This window comes from Hylobates moloch, unplaced genomic scaffold (genome assembly GCF_009828535.3).
Source record: "Hylobates moloch isolate HMO894 unplaced genomic scaffold, HMol_V3 SCAFFOLD_18, whole genome shotgun sequence".
NCBI classification, from domain to species: domain Eukaryota; kingdom Metazoa; phylum Chordata; class Mammalia; order Primates; family Hylobatidae; genus Hylobates; species Hylobates moloch.
Window position 1 is genome coordinate 75,679,101 of NW_026652293.1, and position 24,727 is coordinate 75,703,827.

General features: G+C 34.6%; 1 protein-coding gene across 12 annotated transcripts in view; it reads right to left on the minus strand.

Annotated features, from left to right (window-relative positions):
* Positions 1-24,727, minus strand: part of CEP170 (centrosomal protein 170) — a 131,533-nt gene that overhangs the window by 64,875 nt on the left and 41,931 nt on the right. For all 12 annotated transcript variants that reach the window (XM_058430697.1, XM_058430696.1, XM_058430695.1 and 9 more), the window contains exons 4-8: positions 23,061-23,142; positions 12,039-12,094; positions 11,780-11,942; positions 10,322-10,456; positions 2,122-2,598 (exon numbers count right to left, since the gene is read on the minus strand). In XM_058430697.1, coding sequence (XP_058286680.1) covers positions 2,122-2,598; positions 10,322-10,456; positions 11,780-11,942; positions 12,039-12,094; positions 23,061-23,142 — 913 coding nt within the window. The remainder of the gene's footprint in view (positions 1-2,121; positions 2,599-10,321; positions 10,457-11,779; positions 11,943-12,038; positions 12,095-23,060; positions 23,143-24,727) is intronic.

A 24,727-nucleotide genomic window follows, 5' to 3' on the forward strand; every position in this document is an offset into this window, starting at 1 on the left:
GGAGAAAGTCACATGTCATTTATACACATGTCCAGAAAAGTAAAATGAGTCTATCTTGGATCAAAAAATGAGTTATATTCACAAAAACATTATCTTCAATGGCTTGTAAAATGGTCTGAAGGCAAATCCAAAAGAAGAGTTCTCACACTGGCACCATACTGGAATGTATGTCTACCTATAAATCAACTTTGAAGGACAACAGTAATATGATTACATAATTTCTAGTAAGGGCTTAAAAGATCTAATCATTAAAATACAGATACAGTATACATGTGGACATTAATCCCTCTATTTGGAATTAGGCCCACAAATGGGCCTTGTGAGGAGAGAATATTTTAAAATAATGGCTTGAAAATAATAGTCAATACAGGCTGGGCGTGGTGGCTCACGCCTGTAATCCCAGCACTTTGGGAGGTTGAGGCGGGCGGATCATGAGGTCAGGAGATCGAGACCATCCTGGATAACACGGTGAAACCCCATCTCTGCTTAAAAATACAAAAAAATTAGCCGGGCGTGGTGGCAGGTGGCTGTTGTCCCAGCTACTCGGGAGGCTGAGGCAGGAGAATGGCATGAACTCGGGAGGCGGAGCTTGCAGTGAGCCGAGATTGCGCCACTGCACTCCAGCCTGGGTGACAAAGACTCTGTCTAAAAATAATAATAATAATAATAATAATAATAATAATAATAATAATAGTCAATATAGAAAATAGTTATAATGACTAAAATAAGTTATAAATGGATTTAATAAAGGTATTTTTAAAAAGATTGTCTTTTAAGAGGATATTTTACCTCGGTTTTTGTTTATTAAGAGTGGTTTTAAAAAGTCTAAGTTATTTCTAAATTCTCAAGGTTCAGCTACCTCTTATACTGTACTAGGATATCAATATTATTTATCCAATTCATATAAACAGCCTATTTATTTGTGAGTGTTAACCTATATAAATAAAATGTCGCAATTATGTATTGTCTAGAAGTAAAAGGTCACAATCATGTCTCAAAAATACATATGCCAGGTAACTGCTGATAACTATAATTAAATATTGTGATAGGCTCCGACAAATAATTAGGTAATCACATCATCTCACTGTCCTGAAATGTCTTAGAAGCAAATCAGAAATAAGTATACAAATACTATTTCTTCATTACTTGATCAGAATGCCAGGACATAAGGTACAGATTAAATCAGGGCCAGTCTTGTCATTGACAGAGAAGTCACCCATTGTTTATTCAAATTAGTACCTATCATATGCTCGAGTACTAGATGAAGTATTAGGAATACAAAAACTCCTAATATAGTAACAGAATGGTCAGATAAACATGTAATCACAATCTGTTCAAAATCGTTTTCCTTACAGATAGCTTATTAAATAAAAGATAGAGTAACATAAATCTATATTCGATTAATTCTAAAATAAATTTAATTGGCAAAACCAATGAGAAAAAACTGATCAGCTGATACATCAATGTACAAACATACAAATTTTACTAATTTTGGCTAAGTTCTACACAAATAAAGTATATATATTTCAAAAATGAACATTCAACTCTAATTTTCATAAAGTCCTAATATTAAAAAAAATTTTAAACTGGATGAATAGATCCTACCAAATATTTCTAAACCAAAAATCTTTGTTTTATGAGTAACCACTGAGCATACTTTGAAGCACTCCATCAATAATGTGACTGCATTACCCAAGTGGAACTTTTGGCTCAGACCTGGCTTAAAATTTCTTTCAGAATCTAGATATTGATCTCAATAGAGAACAGAATTGAATATATCTTTTCCTTAAATCAAGAAAATGATGGAACTTGTCTTCTAGGGAACTCTACTGGTGAACTTAATAAATTTTATATTTCTAGAAGAAAAAGAAACTGTTTTACAGCATAACTATAAGCTCATAAAACCAACCTGGTTTTGTCAAGAAAATGAAGAAAGACTATTTTGAATGAGGAAGTTGGACACGGGCAGTGTGGCTTCCTGCTGAGTTTTAAGACTAAATATAACCTTTGAAAAAAGCAGAATGTTTTCTACCATGTAAGTATCTACGAGTAGTACAGTAACTGAAGACTAGATTTTCTTTATCATAAAATAGGAAGTTCTGAATGATCAAATCACTTTACCTTTCAACCTTTTCAAGTACACTGGAACATCACTTTTAATGCTTTTAGAATCCTCTTCTGTTCTTTCCCATAGCATTTGAGGAGGGTTGTTTTGTGCTAGCCAGTCAGCGACTTTGTTTTCCGGTGCCATCATTCCTGTTTGAATCCCCGGCAAGTCTTGAGTTCCAGGAGAAGACTTCTTGGACTTGTGGCGCTGATCAGAAGTAAACTTTGTCACATGGTCTCTAATAGTTACCTTCCCTGGGGTACTGTCATCAAATTCAATGGTAAATGAAGCATGGCCTGCACCTGTTATATGGGAACTTGGTGTGTCTTTTGTTGGGATTTCATGAATAGTGCTTTCTGTTATTTGTGATGGTTGCTGGAATTCTTTTGTAGGGATTTCAAAATAACTTGGTTCCCTACAGAAAGGAAAAAGTACTTCTTCATTTGCAGCTGCAGATTGTTCCTCAACTTGCTTGGCATCTATGCTGCACCCTAATGAGAAAAATAAGAGAAAATTCAAAATATTTGATTGCTTCTGGCACTTGAGGGAGTCTGGTAATGGCCATGTGTACTACTCCATGAGAACCAGAAGGCAGATCACAGTCTGGATGAAAACCAATGGCATTTATATCACAGAACAAATGTCACAGAGAAGAAATAATCTTGATTATAAACATGCTATTTGATTACCAACAGGGGATGGAAGATAAGCAGCAGCAATGGCAAATGAGAGCAAAGCAGTTAAATGGATCTTGCATGGCTAGGTCCATATTTTTTTTCCAACTTAGATCTAGAATTCATCAAGGTCCAAAAGAATTAAAATAAAATGTAGATGGAGATGCATGTTCAATGTATATATAAAAAGTGACAGAAAAACCATGAACTCCCTTCTCAAGTCACCAAGATGAGATATCTGAAATATATATGAACACATGTAGTGCTCCAAAGGAGAATAGGTGCTCAAATGAGAATACAAACATGAAGTAAATATCCAAGTGATCTTCTGGAAGTAATGATTCCACTTACCATTCTTCACCATTACATTCAGAAACATTACTTTCAGAATGACAAATATATTGCTGAAGTGCGATCCTTGCAAGAAGATAAAAACATTTTATAAAGACTAAAACATGTGGTTTGCAATCCAAGCAGTAGTGTGAAAGAAATAAGGTTAAAATAGGAAATTCAGTTTCCAGACAATAACTCTGGAAGTTTACATTTCCATAGAGCAGAATATGCAAAAGTGTCAAAAATCCTTGGAGGAAAGCTGAATTGTAAACCTCAGCTTAACATGAGTTGGCAGAAGGAGCAAGCAACTCTGGAACACTATCACTATTCTTCTATTGCCTCAGAATCTAATACAAAAGTATAAAAATAGATGTATTTATGAATAAAATACATAAATGAAAATGACAACTAAAATGTTTTCGGTATGCAAATGCAAAAGAAAAAATTAAAGATGCTATTGTCCTATTGTTGAAGAAGCAAAGCATGTCCATTATCAAAATGAAGAGCAAGTTCAAATGAGACATATTTCCCTAAAGCTCAAAAATGAATTCTGCTTTTAAACAGATTAATAGAAAAATCACTTACAGACAATTTATTAGGAAAACAAGGCAATTCAGGGAGACTAGGTTGTTTCCAAACATTTTCTAATTAAGTGAAGCATTTGGTCTTTTGAAACATCTTCTCAAAGATTAAATTTTAGTAGGATCTGTCAGGTACTATAACTGGTTTCTTGACAGCAGTCTGAAGATAAAATAATATAAAACCTGACTGCTTTTAGGTTACAGAAGAATGATATAGTCACATCTCTCTTTTGTAATCAAATGTGTGGGATAGGGCATGGAAGACAACAAGCTCCATTTCCACAATAAATATAATAATAATAAATTGTCAAAAAAAATCTAAACACAAGGCAAAGAGAACATGTAATATGAAAGAATATATTGTAATTTTCACTGTGAAAAATTATCCCTTTTAAAATCTACTCAGTTTTCCTATCACTGAACATGAAAGAATAGTATTGGAAAAACTCTACATTATCAGAGAAATAATCATACATTTATATGACATGACCTAAGTTTAAAAAAATGTTTGATTAAAGAGTTAATTTATCTTTTTCTTAAAAATAAAATGTTCAGCTGGACTTTTGAGTGTTTACTCTGAAGTCATGTTAGTTAAAATTTCCATTAGAATAAAATGTATTAACTACTTCTCATATATTAATAGTTCATTGTTATTTTTCTATTTTTTCAGACATTGATTTTTTTCCTATGTACAATGTACTGTACTTGATCAAGTCCATATGGTACAACTGGTTCATAAACCTCTCTCCCTCCCCCCATATAAATATATACATACAGTTTGTTTTTGCTTTGCTCATCCTTCAGGTGACAGAACAATGTCAAGGTGGTAGTTTCTAATACCACTACACAGCCAAATCAAACTGACCCACTACAAAGAGAGCCAAATCAAACTGACCCACTATACAGACAGCCAAATAAAACTGATGTGGCTCAGCTATGAAGCAAGTAACACAAGAAAGCTGGCCAGGGATGTAGCACTTACTAACCACTTGTTGCTCATGATTCAAAGGAATATTATCTCAATTTTCCTCCCTTGCAAAAAAAGTTCACAGTTAATACTGACATGTTTTAACATGTTTCATGCATTAAAACAGCTGAGATCAACAACTGCACTGCACTGTTTTGAAGGTCACCATTCCCAAGTTAGTGCTACTTCAAACTCGCATTCACTCAAAGCTAGAAACTTGAGACTTATGCAAGTTAATAACTAATTCATCTAGAAATCAAGTACCTAACCATGTCAAGTAGCACAATAGAGTGGAAAGGCAGCAGGCTATGATCTGATGATCATAACCAGGTAGCCTGGCTTCGTGCAAAGCCCAGACAAGATCTGAAATCAGATAAATCTTATCCCTAATCAGTCTGTAGTCATTTTACTCATCATAAAGTGAGAAAACAGTATCTTCCCATAAGCTTGTTGTGAAGATTTAGTGAGATGAGTATTAAGTGAGATCATGTAAGTTACCCAGAACAAAGAAGGTACACAAATAAATGCTTCTCCCTCAACCTTCAAAAACAGCTGAGAATCAGGAAGACAAAAAGCTAATACCAAAACCTAACTCTAAAAAACCCAAGACAGATATGACAATGCCTATCCTTGAATATTCATAAACATTACTAACAGTTAAGATCTTCACTGAGAGGTTTTCACTATTTACTCAGATCACATGTAGCAAACCTTGGGCAGGGTACAAAAGTGAGGATTAAGGACAGACAAATTGCACCAAGTGGTAGAGATAAGATGAAAAACAAGAGCAGACAAATGGCCCCAAAAACATGGTGGTCCAGTACCATTCAGTATATAGGGCAAACAGTCTTATGTACTACAGTCTCCTGAGGACATTATTGTAGGGCAATATCAGTATTATTATATTACTAATATAACTGATTATTGATTATATCAATATTCTATTGCTATTGATATATATGAATAATAGTACTACTGATATTGATGATTAATGATGATTCTGAGTCATAAGAAAAAGTTTTAAATTATACTGAACCTTCTCTGCTTAAGAAGGTGGTAATACGGGTAATGAATTTAACAGAAACTTAGGAAATGGTTAAACTTTAAAAAAAAACTATCAACTGTAAAAGTAAAGTTCAATCATCTGGAAAATTCATTATGTGGCAGGATTCATTTCCCTAAAGATGATAAAAACAGATGAAGTGTGGTCCAACTACACTTGAGAAGTACCTAATAGAAAAACTATAAGGGGTCTTCTGATCAACATAGAAAAATAAAACACCTTTCCTCCCTCAGAACACTAACAGAACATATTCTGGAATTTAGAAATTTAACATTCATCTATCTTCAAAACTCATTTTGTTATACCAAATTAAACTAAATAATATAGTAAATACTTGTTTAGACTAGTATTATATTATTAATCTCAATTACTAGATTTAAAAAATTATTTAATGATTGATTATGCTATAATTAATTCCATATATCTAAATCAGAAAAGCGATTGGTGATACTCTGCTTATGTTCTTAAGGTATTTTATGACTATGTTACCTTAACACAATATGTTACAAGGGATACTTATGCTTCATCCAGAATAAATGTTCTTTTCATTCTTCTGTACTAAATTCAATGAAATATTAAACTTATTTGAGATGACAAGGACTATAATTATAACAGCTCATTCTGCTTTAAGACATCCATCCAACCTAGTCTGTTCAAGTATGTCAAATTAAGAAGACTGGGAAGCTCCTTTTGCTTAAAAGGAGCTACAACTTGAAAATTTCCAAATTTAGTTTCGCTGGATTAAAAATCAACATAAGAGAGCCAAAAATCTATGATTCCCAGTTGCACATGCCATTTCAAAATGTGTGCAACAGTTAAAGGCCTTTAATTATAACCTAAATTAATTATTGAGACCAAGTTAGGAGGTAGAAAAGCATAGCTGTAAATAAATTGAGGACAAATTTTCTGTCTTAATACGATTAAAAATAGTCACACAATTTCTGGAGAACTAAATTGCTCTAAAGTAAATATTTGCTTAAACCAGGGCTTTTTAAGCTATATGGCAAGTCTTCAGGAGTTTCTGGATATATATGAACACACAGAGAGGGATGTTAAAAATTACTAGGTAGCAAACACTCTTATACTTTCTGGAATGTAACTCTAAAAATTAATAACTAAGAAGCAAATCACTTTTTGGTTTCACTAAGAGTATGCTTACAGGATAAATTATTAAACTAATCATGTATATTCCACAATTTGAAACTTAAGAAAAGTTTAAATTTTTAAAAATACCTTAATTTCAAAATGACCAAATTAAAGAACACCTGATACACATTTCAGATCTGATTCTACAATTTCTGCTGGCTTCATAAATTATTTCAAGACAGTAAACTATTTTCCTCATCCTATATTTTAAAAAGCTGCAAATGATAAATCTGAAACATCCTCATACTAACATAAGAAAGCAAGTGAGAGTCTCTTAAGGCTATTAGTAATCAGCTGTATCTGACAGGGCACTTTGAGGAATTTGACACAAGACATAAATCACTGAATTATTACTCAAAAAGAATCCCAAGATTATGAGACAGCTCTTGGTCATCTAGCAGAAAGAGCACACAAGCTGAGAATTCAGTTACATTCATATAGATGAAAGTATTGCTGGATGCTTCACATTTGAAATTTATTTTATTATGCTGAGCTAGGAGGGTTCAATTTTTTATGGCTATTTGATTTTGGAGTGTTTGTTTAAATCTTTGTACCCTATGAAGTATATCCTTTTAGAGTGATTGTGTTTACAAGAGTAATGATGGCTGAAATATTAAAACTTCTTAAGGTTAAGAGCATGGACTCTGGAGTCAGGCAATCTAAGTTCAAATCCCAGCTCCATTATTTGTAGTTGGGTGACTTTGACAAGTAAATTAGTTTCAGTATGCCTCAGTTTCTTTATCTACAAAATCACAGTAACTACACCTTTAGGTATTGCTGTGATGATTAAATAAATGCATACAAAGCACTTTGAAGAATGTCTGGATAAAGTAAACAGTATTTTAGTGTTACTAAATAACTAATAGTGTTAGCTAGTACTGTAAATCATGGTTGTGCCTTCGGTACAGAAATTACATAGACATTTCATTGTGTGTTAGAAGTTACGTGCTTCAGATTTCAAAAGCTGTTTTGTATGTGACAGGGGAGGGCTAAAATTTTAATGGCAAGATAAAAATTACTATCACACTGATTTTCAGAGTTTGGTGATAATTATACTCAGCTATGTTTTCTTCATCACCTAATTGGTAAATCTTTCCCCATCTCAGTACTAGGTGGCTCTAGGGCACAATGATAGTATATATAATGTGGTACTTGAATAAGACATGTATAGTTTAGTTGCAGAGAGGAGGCACACACACAACATAGTGAATGAAACTGTAACGTATTGGCGATAAATATACAGACATCATTTAGAATGTATCTCTTTATCATTTAATGTATGTGTGTATTTATGTCTGTGGGAAAAAAGCAGGCAGGAATTAGCATAATTTATGGGGGATGCATTGGGAGAGAGCACTCAACAACTGGTAATGGGACATAAGGCTGACCATGGAAATTGGGACAAAATTAGAAAACTTTGACATAAACAACTTAGTTTAAAATCTATTTGGCAGGCAAAAGACAGTCATTATAGTTTCTTGAACAAAGAAAATAAAGATCAATTTAAATGTGTTATACAAAATAAACTGCAGGAGGGTTGAAACCAGGAGGTTGGTAGCCCAATCACGACTCAGGACGGGGGGGCAGCAACAGACCTAAGGATTAGACAAACAAAGTGAAGGGAAGGAACACACAAAATTTACATATAAAGCAGACATCCTTGGTTTTCTTTCAATATGCTTTCCCTGTTCTTTCCTCCTCAAAGGACTCCAAAAATCTCTGGTATCCACTCTCCCCTGACATAGATCATGTGGCTTAGGGGAAAACTAACACCACACACAGCTTCAAGGTGAGCAAGACTGGTTTAAGGATAATCTAACCTGCCTTGCCAGGAATTGGTTCAGAAATAAGCAGGTGACCCTCTCCTGAACCTGTGAGAGGCCAATGAGATGAGAGATGTTGAGAACTTTTGGCAAAGTTCTTCCAAATTCTGGAAGGTCTTCCGGAAGTAATGTTTTCGCTTTCCTGTTGGATGTGATCAAAGTAGCATGTACCCCTTCCTGCTACTGGCAGGCAGCCTATGAGAGTGAGGGTAAACTTCTCAGTCTGCAACCACTATGAAGAGCAAGACTGAGAGCCAGAGAGAAGCTAGCTAGCTGATGACGACATTGTTGAGATGCTGAAGTAAACAACTCTCATGGGGTTCAGTTATGTGAGCCAGTAAATTTATTTCCTGTTTAGTCTCAGGCAGCATTTGTTATTTACATCTGAAAGCGTGCTAAGTAATACTGTTTCTGCGCATGGGCATGAAGAAAACTGCTGGTGACAGAAACAATAAAGCTGGGATGGGAATTTATTTGCAAAGTTGACAAGTTCAGCCTTGGGCACTGTAAGATCAAGTTGATAATGCTCGCTTTCCTAGACTTGTATCCATTACAGCATACCTAAAGAACCAATGTTCTTATTCTCCAGCTAAGAAAAATGTCCTATTTATCTTGTAGAATTAGGGTGAAAAGTGGAAAAGTGAGAAGAGTTCTCATGGAATTTATCCTTGTTTCAGAGCCAGACTTAGTCTTCCATACTGAGCCCAGGTGCCTGTACTTCATTCCTCCAGTTCTGGATCCTTGTACGCTGTTATCTCAAAAACCGGCTGCTTCATCTTTCTGTTCTCATGTCTTTTTAAGGTCCTTATGTGGCAATTGACACCTCCATTTATTTCCTGGAAGTCTTGATTTTCTGGTTTATGGACTGAACCACTCCATTAACAATATCAGAAATATCAAAAATATGTTCCTTGACTATTAATCTGAGAATCTGACCCAGAACTATTTTTTTCATTCTGGCTGCCAAACTCAACTAATCTTGTTGCTGCCATTTCTCATTACAATGAGCACGCTAAGGTTTTGAAGAATTTGTAATTTCATATCACATTTCTGAACAAAGTGGGAATTGTTCATTTAAAAATATGATAAGCCGGACATGAGATGGTGTGTGCCATAATCTCAGCTCCTTGGGAGGCTGAAGTGGGAAGATGGCTTGAGTCCAGGAGTTCAAGACTAGCCTGGGCAACACTGTGTGATCTCATCTCAAAGAATAAATTAACGAATTTATTTTTAAAATATGATTATATTCTGGGGATCTAATAAAAACACAAAATTAGTGCCTACTATTTTGGTCTAATTGATATATTTTAATAATTATTTTTATATACTTAAAATGCCTAGTTATATCATTAATCTACTTTCCAAATCTTAACATCTCCTTTAAACTGTAAAAAATATTTTAAATAGAAGTGCTTTATAAAGATATTAAAATTAATACTTTACTTATAATCACACATAATTTTAAATTTACATTAAAATAACAAGGCCATTAAAACATTCATCAATTTTAAAAAATCAAAGTATAGAATACTAGATCATCTCTTTTCATGGTAGACAGCTGTTTGCTTAGATTACAGATGCTTCCCAAAATATCCATTTAATGTCACAGTGATTGAGATTTTTTTACCTGATGTTCCAGCTTCATGATTTTTTTCTTCAGGTTTGCCATTTGTCTTGAAAGCTCTTTTTTCATCCACCTCATCATCCCCCCACCACGATGGCTGCCCATATAATGGAGTACCACGGGGCATAGCAGAAATATCTGGAAAGAGGTGGGAAAAATCTGTCTAGAGCAGATGAAACAGAAAAGAATATGCTTTCGCAGAATGCTATAACTGCCTGCTTGATTAATTAAATTAAAAAGCAAAGTATAGTCTTGATAGCCAAAATGCACTCTATACTGAATAACTTGGTATTTGTGGAAGATCTTATACAATGTTGGACATGACTAAATAAATAAGATTTCCACTGGGTGGTATCTAAGTAACACAACGTGCTACATATCTCAATAGCTTTTTGTTAAAGTGTTATGAGTTGTTTGGTATATAACTGAACCGCTTGTAACAAATGGCATTTTACTTGAATTTAGACAGAAAGTGACCTCAGAAGAACAAGTCTGTTGAAACTAGACAATAATCAACTAGGGAAGAACAAAACCAGTCTGATCAGAAATGGCTCATTAAGGCTAAATGTAAAAGACAAAGCTAAAGTAAATTTTCGCATGAGTAGCTATTTTCCAATTTTTTTCAAGCCCAAGGGCACAAAAACTAGTTCTTAACAGAACAAACATATTTTTGTTTGAGCAAATGTAGTAATGCCTATTCATTTAAAAACTTGTTTCTGTTTGAATGGGATTATTTATGTAAGGCATTTTATAACGTTCCTAAAATTGTAAATTATTATATGGTGATATAGCCACATTTGATTTAAAAAATTTTCCTTTTAATTCATTTTTGTTGTTATGCTGCAGAAGAAAATGCAGACAAACATGAAATAATAAAAATATTATAAGGCAAACTACACAGTTAACCCTTTGAATCTGTAGGTTCTGCATCCATGGGTTCAATTAGCTGCAGATGAAAAATGTTTTGGGGGAAAAAAATTCCACTACGTTCCAAAATGCAAGACTTAAAATTGCCTTATGCCAAGTACTATTACACAAATGAAGTGAGGTGTATGCATTGTATTAGGTATTATAAGTGATCTAGAGATGATTTAAAGTATACAGGAGGATGTGCACAAGTTATGTGCAAATACGATGCCATTTTACATAAGGAACTTGAGCATCGTGAATTCTGGTATTCATGGGAGTCCTGAAACCAGTCTCCCATGGATACTGAAGGATGACTATATTTACTTCCCTTAAACATTTAAACATATTAAGCACACCTATATACAACTGCTGTATATAATTATGTGTTTTATAATGTTTCCTAATGAAAGCACTGGTAGCATTAAAACACACTCTGAAATTATCACTATTATAAATTATTTTTATATGGACATGGCCAACTTTCTGAGAACAAAGCATGCAGTGTCTTCAAGATCAAGTATAAAGATGGTCTTTCGAGAGAGGCCAGCTTACCCATGGCTTTTTCCTCGGATTTCAGTGCTTCAGTAGCTTTGTGCTGCACTTCAGTAGCAGCGTCTGCTACCTTTGAATCTATGCTTTTGGCACTTGCAGATTTGGATAATTCTGATTCTGAAGATTTTTGGGACAATTGAAGCTGAATGGTAAACTTCTCATGCTATAAAACATTTAAAAATGGAAGTGAAACATCAAGAAGTAAAATCAACCATAGTGAATAGTAGATTTGCAAAAGAAGTTAAGTAAAAACTATTACCTTAAGAGCTTCTTCAGGGACCCTCATTTCTCCTTGTACTACAGTGAAAAGATTTGTATGTAAACGGGGCTAAGGAAGAATATAACCTCAAATTTCTGGTAATTGAGCTAAAAATAGTCATCAAATGTAATTTAGAAATTGTTCTATTTCAACAGGTAATTACAGCAGAATTATTATATTTCCCCTGAATAGTTAAATATTAAAATATGGTCACCAATGTAAACATTTTCATTTTAAGATACTAAAAATCCTAAGATCCAGCAAGTTTTCTAATTTTAAGTAATGGTGGCCCTCAAGAAGCAAACAACTGGGTAATTAATCAGAGCATGGAGACATTTTCAATTTTCACTAACAATAATATGAGATAACTACAAAGAAGAAAAAGTACATGCATCAAATTATATTGATAGCTAATCACAAAAATGTAAGGAAATATCTCATCAATGATTAACCAACAGCAATTCCTAAAAGAACTTGATTACTCAAACTTCATAAGCATTGATAAAAATGAAGTTCATTTTGCAAGTGCAAAAGAAATGCTATAATTAGGGTCCTTACAGCAACCACAACCATGACTGTTCCCCATGAATTGCAATCAAGGTCATATTACATTATCAAACAATGGATTCTATACCAAGATTAGATTAGAACCAAGTGCTAGACATAATGAATGCCTTCATTATTAAGCCAAAAAGAACAATGCCTCTGTATATTAAAAAGATCTATTCACTAAAGAGTAGAGGTCACATTTCCCACCATTACTTAACTCTGCAATGAAAGGACTTTTATAACCATGTACTAAATTCTATTCCTTACCAGTTCAGAGCACTCATGACTTCAAGGGTGGAAAGCGGTAACCATCATGACTACTTGGGGGAAAAAGATTACTTCCCAAGCGTAAGGGAAGTAGGAAACTTGTGAGTATTCATTCTAGGTTTCGACTTGTTAAAATCATAAAAATTCAGAGTAAATATAAAGAGTTTTGGGAAATATTCTGTTCAATTCCATTAATCCTTCCTGTTTCATAAATAAGGAACTTGGGTAGTGGACGGACAGAAACCAAAACAAGAGTCCAGTCAACTGAATCCCAGGCCAGGGCTCTCCTATTAATCTACATTGCTTTTTCCTATAGCTTTGGAATATTAAAATTTTCCTTTTTGTCACATTCATACACTGGCATATATTTGCTGGTACATATGGAAATACACGTCTCATAACTAAGTATATTTAATAAAAGATAATGTCTAAATTGCAAACATATGGAATCAATCTAAATGCCCATCAACTGATAAGTGGATTAAGAAAATGTGGTATATATACACCATGGAATACTACTCAGCCATAAAAAAGAATGAAATACTGTCTTTTGCAGCTACTTGTATGGAACTGAAGGCTATTATTCTAAGTAAAGTAACTCAGGAATCAAAAACCCAAATACCACATGTCCTCACTTCCAAGTGGGACCTAAGCTATGGGCATACAAAGGCATATAGAGTGGTATAATGGACATTGGATAATCAGAAGTGGGGAAGCCGGAAGGCGGGGTGAGGGATGAAAAACTACCTGCTGAGGTACAGTGTATACTACTCAGGTGGTGGGTGCACTAAAATCCCAGACTTCACCACTGCACAATTCATCCATGTATCCAAAAAATCACTTGTACCCCTAAAGCTATTTAAATTTCTTTAAAAAGGCAAAAAATGTGATTAAGCTATTATAATAAAAAACCTAGAATTTGATAAGTATACATACATTCACATATTTATATAATATGAATTTTATATAAACACGTATATATAATATAGAAAAACACTGGCACGACTACTGCAGATATTATTGAAATTTTTCATTCTTTTCTGAAAATTGCTCTTTATCTGATGTGGTTACAGATGTGCATTCCCTGAAGCAATGTTATGGTAAAAACTTTGCTTTAAATATAATAATGTCTAGTAACTTTGTTTTATCCGTAAAAAACTCATAAACAGCTAGAGAAAATTCATAGCATTCCTACTTTTTCTATGAAAAAAGGTATTAAAAATGGACAGTCATTACCATTTTTTCCATGGAAAACACAAGTGATTTCAGCCTGCGGTGAGGGTTTTCGGGTGCTTCAAGCTTACCTCCTGGGAGTGCCTAAAGGCAACTTCCCAGGGCTCGTCTGGGGTATCCTCTTTAAACCTAGACACTCTTCAGGTCATGGAGAGCTTGAGAGGAGCCATCCTTCTAAGGTTCAAACATTTTACCTTCCAAAAAGGTTTCTGTGTGTGGAAACGAAGAAGACCTCAAGAAGCCTCTTGTTTGGGTCATTAATCCATCTGGGAACTCTGATGTAACTGTGAGATCTGGAGACTGCTCTAGCCCCAGCTTTTCCCTCCAAGGCTACCATCTTCTTAGTGGTGCAGGCCTATGTAGCTATTTTTAACTTGCTAATCAAGAAAAATGACAAACTGAGGTAGAATAACGTATGGTATCAGTTAGTTATAAAAAGTTTGAATTCTTGCTTATGTATTAAAAAATCATAATTTGACAGGTTATTTCTCCACTTCTTTATATAAAACTATGATTGCTATTCTAAGCCATCCCCCCGTACTGACCTAAGTCAATTTATTCAAGAAATGTTTATCTAAAAGTAGGACTGTGGAAACTCCCCTGAATACTAGTAATGTGTTCTCAAATACGGTTCCTCCCACTTTTATTTTAATGACAAAATAAAAAACAGAGCAAAATTTTAAACAGCATTAGTTATTCCAAGGAGTATGACCTAAAATATGAAGTGTCAGATATCACTGTAAACATATCTTTCAAAAATCATGTCAGATAAATAAGAATACTTGAATAAAATTATTTTATACAAGGAAAGATCAGAAAAACATATTTTTCAAAATTAATATATTTCATACATGTGATTTTAAAAAATATATAATAAGGCTATCCCTAGAAATTCTTAAGGTTACCCAAAAATGTTTCCTTTTCATTAAAAATATAGAAATTTTCCCTCATTTGACAATAATTGATAATAAAACATACAATTATGATAAATTAGAGTCCACAGAGTATAAGTAAGGTAGGTCCTAGAAGACAATAAGGGTTTAAAAGAAAGTTAACAGCAGGAAACTTTCTAAGGGGAAAATTTTATCTATTTGCTTAATTTTGCCTATACTTTCAGAAAAATGTATCATTTTATTTTAGGAGATGACTATCTTTCCAACTTGTAGAAGATCCTGTTCTTTAAAAACATAGTTTTCAAACAACTGATTTAAACTTCTCTATCACTTCCTTCTTTCATCCAAAAAAGCTCATTTCCATTAATTTTTAAAATTTAGTTCTTTTAAGCTTTGAGAAATGTCCTCTATTTTTGAAATTTGAAAAATATTAATATGTTCACGTTTTGTTATGGATATCAACCACATAGATAAGGAAAAATCTTAACTTCTCTGAATGAAAGTTCTTAATTTTTGCTTACGTTTAACTTCCCCTTGATCATTTCGGCAGCCGTTATCTGGACAGCCCACCAAACAGTGGTACATATAGTGCTGGAAGTACAGGTTAATTATAGTTTTAGATGCTATGACATGATGTGTTGGAGTTTTCTTTAACCTGGTTTCTAATATGACTAACCCAATCATTTTGTGGGCCATTATGCAGGAATATACAACTTCTTTGGGAAAATAAATACATCACAATTTTAAAATAGAAGGTACTGGGTTCTTACTTATGATGACTTATATGATTAAAATGATTGGGGGGTGGATCTTGTGATTCAAGATATTTAAGTAATGTGTAAATAATTTCCCACGAAATGTGGAAACCATACTATACTCTGCTTTTCCTCCTAGCACATTAGTGGTTTCTCCTTAGTCTCTTTTACTGGTTCCTAATCTCACCCATCTCTTAATATTGGAATGTACCAGGTGTCGTCCTTGAACCTCTTATCAATCTATATTCATTCCCTTAATGATCTCATTCAGTCTTATGGTTTTAAAATATTATTTATATAATAAAAATCCCCACATTCATATCTTTAACTTCTACTTCACCCCTGGATTCAACTTTACATTCAACATGCCCCAAATCAACTTCTCAATCTTCTGGATAAGATGGAGTAAAAAGAATTGGATCTATTCTCCTACATTCGACAACTAAAAGATGGGTAAAACACATGATACAATGTTTTACAAGACAATTGGCATCAGGCAACAAAAGACAATGATCTCTGAGAGAAGGGCAACAAGGCAAGAGTCCAATCACTGCCCCAACTTACTGCCCTGTGCAAGTTTCTAGGTCACACTGGGAGGAAGAATAATCCAGACAGAGCCTGGCAGACTTCCTGAGTTGTGATGGGAATGAAGTCAAGAGTCCAAGCAAATCAACATGACTGGAATTCACAGGACTGAGTACTGAAGAGAAGCCTGCACAGAAAGAGAATTCCAGAGATTTTCAGTCTCTGGAAAATATTAAAGGTAATAGTACCCAGTGCCCACATAGGGCCAGGAATAGTACCTACTCCCAACAGCTAGACTGTAAAACCTCATGCATGATTCATGAGTCACTGGGTAGAGCACAAGTCAGCAAACTTTTTCTGTAAAGGGCCAGATAGTAGTAAATCTTTCAGGTTTTTCAGGCCACGTGATCTCTGCTTCAGCTACTCAGCTCTGCAGTGGTAGAGCAAAAGTGGCCACAGAAATATGTTAATAGATGGGCATAGCGATGTTTCAACAAAACAGCCTGAGGACCAGATTTGGTCAATGAGTTTACTGACCCCCCATAGTAGAATATACAGAAAAGTCTTGCCTCAGTAGCTGAGAATAAATTAGCCCAGAATACTCTTAGAAGCCTAACAAATCTTAAAGGAAAGACTCAGAGTGATAAAACTGTTTCCAAGTAACTTGTATTCCAGAAGAATGCTCAAAAATACTTGTATAAATACTAAAATATGCATATAACACTTGCAAAGTAAAATTCACAATGCCTGCCATCTAATAAAAAATTACTATGAGTGTAAAAATTAATAAATGGAAATCAACCCAGAAGAGATGAACAAATTTTAAAATACATAATGGTGGAAATTTTTTCTAAATTGGATTGAAACTATAAAACCACAGGATTTTAGAAGGTCAACAAACCGCAAGGGAGTAACAAAAAAACAACAAACAAAAAGAAAGAAGAAGAAAGAAGGAAGAAAAAAGAAAGAAGAAGAAAGAAGGAAGAAAAAAGAAAGAAGAAGAAAGCTACACCAAGACACATCATAATCAAACAGTTCAAAGCCAGGGACAAAGGAAAATAATGTGAGAATACAGTGGAGCAACATCTTTAAAGTGCTAAAAATAAGAAAAAGCCAATTTCGAATTCTATACCCAGCAATAGTAACTTTTTTTTTTTCTTTTTTGAGATGGAGTCTCACTCTTTTGCCCAGGCTGGAGTGCAGTGGCACAATCTTGACTCACTGCAACCTCTGCCTTCTGGGTTCAAGAGATTCTCCTGCCTCAGCATCCCGAGTAGCTGGGATTACAGGTGTGTGCCATCACGCCCAACTAATTTTTGTATTTTTAGTAGAGACGGGGTTTCCCCATGTTTGCCAGGCTGATCTCAAACTTCCAACCTCGTGATCCGCTCGCCTCAGCCTCCCAAAGTGCTGGGATTATAGGCGTGGGCCACCGTGCCCGGCCAATATTATCTTTCAATAACTAAGATGAAATACTTTTCTAGACACATAAAAGCTGACAGAATTCATCACCAGCAAAGCCACAGTACAAGAAATGTTGAAGGAAGTCCGTCATGTAGAAACAAACTGACATTATGTGAAAATATGGATCTATACAAAGGGATGAAGAGCACCAGAAATGGAAGCTTCATGGGTTTTAGACATAAGTACAACAGGTATAAAAACATGTATTTTAAAATATGTATTTTAAGATTTTAAAAATTATTTAAACCTCTTTAAATGACAATTGGCTTTTTACTAATAACAATGTAGTATGGGGTTTGTGACACACATAAAAATAAAATATATGACAGCATAGCACAAAGGTCAAGATAAAAGAAAGTATAGTGTTGTAATGTTCTTGTACAATATGTAAAGTGGTATAATGTTACTCGAAGATAAAACTTGAAATTAAAGACGAATTATAAGTCCTAAAGGTACCACTAAAACAACAACAAAAAATTACTGCAAATAAGCCAACAAAAGAGATAAAATGAAATAATAAAAACTATTCAAATAACTCAAATGAAATCAGAAACAGAGAAAAAGAAAACATGAAACAAATTTCAAGGTGATAGATTTAAACCTAACTACATCAATTATCACATTAAATGTGAATGGCCTACATCACCAAATAAAAGCAAAAATTATCATACCAGATAACTATATGCTACCTACTTTATATGTAAAGACAAACAAGGTAAAAATTAAAAATATAAATAGACAAAAGAAAGCTGGAACAACTATAATATTAAGACAAACTAGATTTCAGAGCAAAGAATATTATTATGGATAAAGCAGGTCATTGCATAATGATAGAGGCGGATAATTCATCAAGATAGCATAATAATCCAGGTTGTCTATACGACTAATGAAAGAGCTGCAAATGACAAAGCAAAAAGTTCTGCAAGGAGGAGAGGGGGAACCCGTAATTATAGCCTGAGATTTCAATACCCCTTTCTTAATAATTGAAAGAGTAAGAAGACAATAAATCAGTAAAATACAGCAGAACTGAACACCCACCAAGCCAACCTGGCCTAACTAACATTTATAGAACATTCCAACCCCCAAATAGCAGAACGCATATCCTTTTTAGGTACATATGGAACATTTACCAAGATAGAACATATTCTGGGCCACAGAACAAGTCTCAATAAATTCGAAAGGATTTGAGACATATAAAGTATGTTCTCTCAGCAAAATGGAATTAGAAATCAGTAACAGAAAGATATCTGGAAAACTCCCCAAATATTTGGAAACTAAACAAACTTATAATCTATGACTCAAAGAAGAAAATAAAAAGGGAAATTAGAAATATTAAAGTAGTAATGGGGGAAATTTTATAGCTATAAACACCAGTATTAGAAAAGAAAGGTCTCCACTGAATGTCCTCAGCTCCTACCTAGAAAAACGTTTAGAATAAAGATAACAGAAATCAAATAGAAAAATGTGAAAACTTGGTTAAGCCTAAAGCTAGTATTTTGACATGATTCTTCCCATTTTCTCCACAAAACCTGCTCTACCTACAGAATTCTCTATCAGTTATTAAAATGACGCCTTCCTTTTTCATATTGCTTAGGCCTAAATTCTGGTTCATCCTTGACTCTCTTACTCTATATCCAAACTAATCAGAAAATTTTATTGGCTACATCTTCAAAATATACACAGAATCCTTTCATTTCTACCTCCAGATATATCACCCTGGTCCAAACCTCCTTTATTGTTCACCTGAACTACTGCAATAGCCTCCTAACTGGTCTCTCTTTTTATAACCCTGCCCACTCCACCCTTAGTTTTCTTTGAACAAGAGTAGCCAGAGGATCTTTTTAGATGTATGTCATTTATCACTCCTCTGATTAAAAAAAAAAAAAAAAAACACCTCCAAAGACTACCCATTTCACTCAGAATAAAAGTCAAAATCCTTATAATGTCCTACGAGAACTGATATATTCTGACCCCTAATATACTCATGTTCTTTGCTGGCTCCACCACATTGGCTTTTAAATGCTATTCCTCCAACATGTCAAACATGTCTCTGCTTCAAGTCCTTTGTACTATACCCTCATCTGTCTGCAAGACAGTATCTCCACATATCCATACAGCTAACTTTTTTACTTTCTCCACATTTTTGCCCCAGTGCTGGCTTCTCATTGAGGTCTTCGTGAATATTCTTTTTAAAACTCTAACTTCCCACTTACCAATACTAGCTCTCTGCCTCCCACTTGCACACTTTTTTCCATAGAACTTACCATCTTCTAATACCCTCACTTCTAGTGTGTGCTGTCAGTCCCTTCAACCCCATTAAAGTGTAGGTTACAGGACAGTGATTATGATCTATTTTATTCACAGTTATATTCCCCAAACCACTGGAACTATGCCTGGCACATAGGAGACATTTAATAAATAACTAGGAAATGAATAAACTTAGGTTTCCTTATCAGCCTCATTTGTGGCTGCCTGAAGATTTATTACTTTTTGAAGTTCTTCTTGATTACTGCAGCATTTTAGTACTCCTCATGAGTTTACAGTCATTTTAAAAGCTTGTATATTTCACTGAGTATGTGCTTTTCCAAATCACTTATTTCTCCAGTTAGAAAAAAGATTTATGTTGCCTAATTCTAGTCTCAACCCATGTTAAATTGCTCCTTCTATTGATGAAGCATTTTACTTTATTTATTTATTTGAGACGGAGTCTTGCTCTGTCACCCAGGCTGGAGTGCAGTGGCACGATCTTGGTTCACTGTAACCTCCGCCTCCCAGGTTCAACCAATTCTCCCTGCCTCAGCCTCCTGAGTAGCTGGGATTACAGACGCCTGCCACCATGCCCGGCTAATTTTTGTATTTTTTGGTAGAGATGGGATTTCGCCATGTTGGCCAGGTTGGTCTTGGAACTCCTGACTTCAAGTGATTTGCCCACTTCGGCCTCCCAAAGTGCTGGGATTACAGGTGTGAGCCACTGCGCCTGGCCTGTTGTAGCATTTTAATTAAAATAGTTTTCCACTCCAAAGTATAGCAGTTTATAGACTGCCTATTAAGATTAATTTTAATTAGAATAAAGTACAAAAAATGTCTTCAATCTAGTATAGCTAAATACAGAAACAAGTAAATATATAAAATCTGCTTTTAAAATTACATATATAATACAATTTCTGCCACTATAACAGATGCTTTTTTTTTGAGACAGAGTCTCACTCTGTCGCCCAGGCTGGAGTGCAGTGGCGTGATCTCGGCTCACTGCAAGCTCTGCCTCCCGGGTTCACACCATCTCCTGCCCCAGCCTCCTGAGTTGCTGGGACTACAGGCGCCCGCCACCGTGTCCGGCTAATTTTTTGTATTTTTATTAGAGACGGGGTTTCACCGTGTTAGCCAGGATGGTCTCGATCTCCTGACCTCATGATCCGCCTGCCTCAGCCTCCCCAAGTGCTGGGATTACAGGCATGAGCCACTGTGCCTGGCCAACAGATGCTATTTTAAAATAATAAAATATATGAGCCTCCTCTGGGCATCCAGACAGTAGTTATGGCTCAACACTAAGTGTACAACTCTGAGAAAGTCTTTGGGACAAAACATCTGTCCTAACAATTTTAGACAGACATATTATGAGCTGGTACGTAAGTGAAAAATGTCTGTTTGCTGTTAAGAAAATAGTATACTATCTGTAAAAGCATGAGGTTTTTTCCTCAATAGTTTCTTCTTGATATAAAATTCAAAGTTAACTTGACAGAGTTTTACTAAAACTTGAATTTCCTAGTATTTTCTCATGATTTGAAAGTTGATGCCAAATGGATTAAAGGAGGTATCTAAATTCAAAATACACTTGTATTTGTTCTTGATGAAACTTAAGCTGGTAGAAAATGACACCCATTCATTAAGGCTTTAATGCTAATTCTTAATTATTTCGCGTGAAGCATTTTCTTAAAGAGTTAAAATATATACAAGTATTACTATTTAATAGTTTGGCTTTTTGTATATTCCTTTGGCTCTACAAGTGTGAACATTATAAAGTATGCTACAAAACTTTAATTTTAGATTTAAAATTTTAAAAATTGTAATATTTTTCATTAATTTTTTTTTTTTTTTTTTTTTTTTGAGATAGAGTCGTTCTCTCTGTTGCCCAGGCTACAGTGCAGTAGTGCGATCTTGGCTCACTGCAACCTCTGCCTCCTGGGTTCAAGCAATTCTCCTGCCTCAGCCTCAGGAGTAGGGAGTAGCTGGGATTACAGGTGCGTGCCACCATGACCGGCTATTTTTAAAATTTTTTTGTAGAGATGGGGTTTCAACATGTTGGTCAGGCTGCTCTCGAACTCCTGACCTCATGACCCGCCTGCCTCAGCCTCCTGAAGTGCTGGGATTACAGATGTGAGCCACAGCACCTGTCCTATTTTTCATAAATTTCAAGGAACAATTTTATAGTGTTAATACATTTACTTTGGGCATCTACCCTATTTAGCTGAGACTACGCTTTTTCTGCTACAGTGACAAAAGTCCATCCAAATTGCTATGCTTAATACATTCTTTATTACCAAAGTCCTGATAAACGTAGTAATTAAAAAAAACCAAAGCTCAAAAAAAAAGAACCTTCAGCATAATGTGGAATAGCTGTATTTTAATTAAATGTACATAAGTCCTTTTTACAAAGCTTCTTGCCTACTATGAACGGAGATGTCTCTCTTCTTCGCAGTCATGCTCCTTCCCTTCACTAGAGATTCTTCACGCTACTCTATGCAGTTTAATACAGTCATGTCCTTGTTCAATTATTAGATTCCTAATTTTAAATATAAGAATTTTAAATACACACTAAATGCATAATGTGGATTAATCAGAGAGCGTAGGTCTTAGAAGACACAGGATATTGAAAAGTTTGAATTTAATACGCAATATAGCTGTGATGCATGAAACAGTAACGGGAGGGATGGAAGGAAAAGTAGGCTTAAACTCTTACATTCATCCCAGGAGGCTGATTCATGCATCATGTTCCACCTGAAAGCAATCCCTAGGCTGGACTAAAACATTCCCCTGTCCTCTCCCCAGTTACATTCTTTGATGCTCAAATTATATATGCAATAGCACTTCAGTGAGACTGCTGCTGAAACTATATAAAGAGAGAGAGGAAAAAAAAGCTGAGTCCACCAACTTTTCCAGGATTATTTTTAGGAACAGGCATAATAACTAAAAATATATATGTATTTTAGTATAGGAAGGTACCCAATAAATAGAAATTCTGGCATATCTATATTGTGAATTGTGTTTCAAAAATGTTAATTTACACCAGGGTAAACATATTTGAATAAATTTAATAAGTACATAAAACCATTTAAGGATATCATATCCAAATCTCAGCTTATCTTCAAGTTTCAAGGTGATATAAGTCTGTTCCGGAATCCTTACATCATTCACAAAAGTCTACAAGGAAACAAAAAAAGATATTATGTTACATATGAGGTATTAATTCTTACATTTCAGATAAGCAAATTCTCAAATCTGAGAGTTAAAAGCACATATCATATGGTGGCTAATACAGCCTGAGTATCATAAGATGTGCCATGCAGCCTGTAGGCTGATAAATGATTTTATACTAAGCCTTTTATCTCTCTTACTGGTAACACACAAAGAACCCAGTGCTGCCAAGATGAATTTAGGCACTTAGAATAGTTCCTAAAAACGGTGCCAAGAAAAGCTCCTAATCTAAAGCTGGCAAACCGCAAAGGGTAAAATATTTAACTGTTTATATACCATCAGGGTTTGCTCGACCCAATTTTAGCTTTTTGAGAAATTCTGTCTATGTGTAAGCATTGACATTTCATTACTTTTATTTTTGGAATTATTATAAAGAAGAAGAAGAAAATTTACTTTAAGAAAATAGAATAAAACTCAATTTATTTTGCAATTGCCATATGGGTCCTTTGGATCCCTTTAGGAATCTGAGCTACATTATAAGGTTTCGGTGATCTTATTTTACGGATATGTTGAAATTCCACTATTTTATCATCCTAGCAACTATTTAATCTTTACTCATCAATTATTCCAAACAACGCTAAAAGTGACCCAAATAATAAGACAAAAGAATAACAGAAGCAATAACCAACAAAAAATATCGTAAGCCACATTTACTATTATATTTTCTTTCTTTTCTCTCTCTCTCTCTCTTTCTTTCAGGGTTGCGGTGGTGCGCTCATGGTGCACTGCAGCCTTGATTTCCCGGGCTCAGGTGATTTTCCTACCTCAGCCTCCTGAGTAGCTGGGACTACAGGTGCATGCCACCATGCCCAGCTAATTTTTGTGTGTTTTTTTTGTAGAGACAAGGTCTCCCTATGTTGCCCAGGCTGATGTCAAACTCCTGGGCTCAAATGATATGCCCGCTTTGGCCTCCCAAAATGCTGGGATTATAGGTGTGAGCCACCATGCCTGGCCAAGTTATATTTTCTAGTGGGCAAATAAAAAAGGAAACAAGATAGAGGTGGGATTAGTTTTAATAATATAGTACACATTTCACCTAATATATCCAAAATAGTACCATTTCAGTAAAGTACCAATATAAAAACTAACAAGATATTTCACATTCTTTTTTTTTTTCTTTTTTTGGTACTATGTCTTTAAAATTTAGACTACTCCACATTTCAAGGGCTCAACAGGCACACATGGTTAGTGGCTACTGTAGTGAAAAGCACAGACCTAGAAGCATGATGCAATAGTGAAATAAATCACTATTTCATCATTCTTTAGTTATCTTACTGCAGTGGCCAAAATATTCATCATCTTTCCAAGAAGATATAAAAGACATCTGGAGATACAATCTTTATACATTTTGGGGTTTCTTTTTTCACCTATTAAAGAGCACAGTTGAAAATTCAGAATTTCTGATTTAACATTCATAAAGGCAAAACAGACAGGAAGATATTTCATAATTATAAGATAAATACAAGAGACAGTGGGATTCTAGACTATGATAATGATGATAAAGCTGATAGCATAAGCAAAATTATCAGAC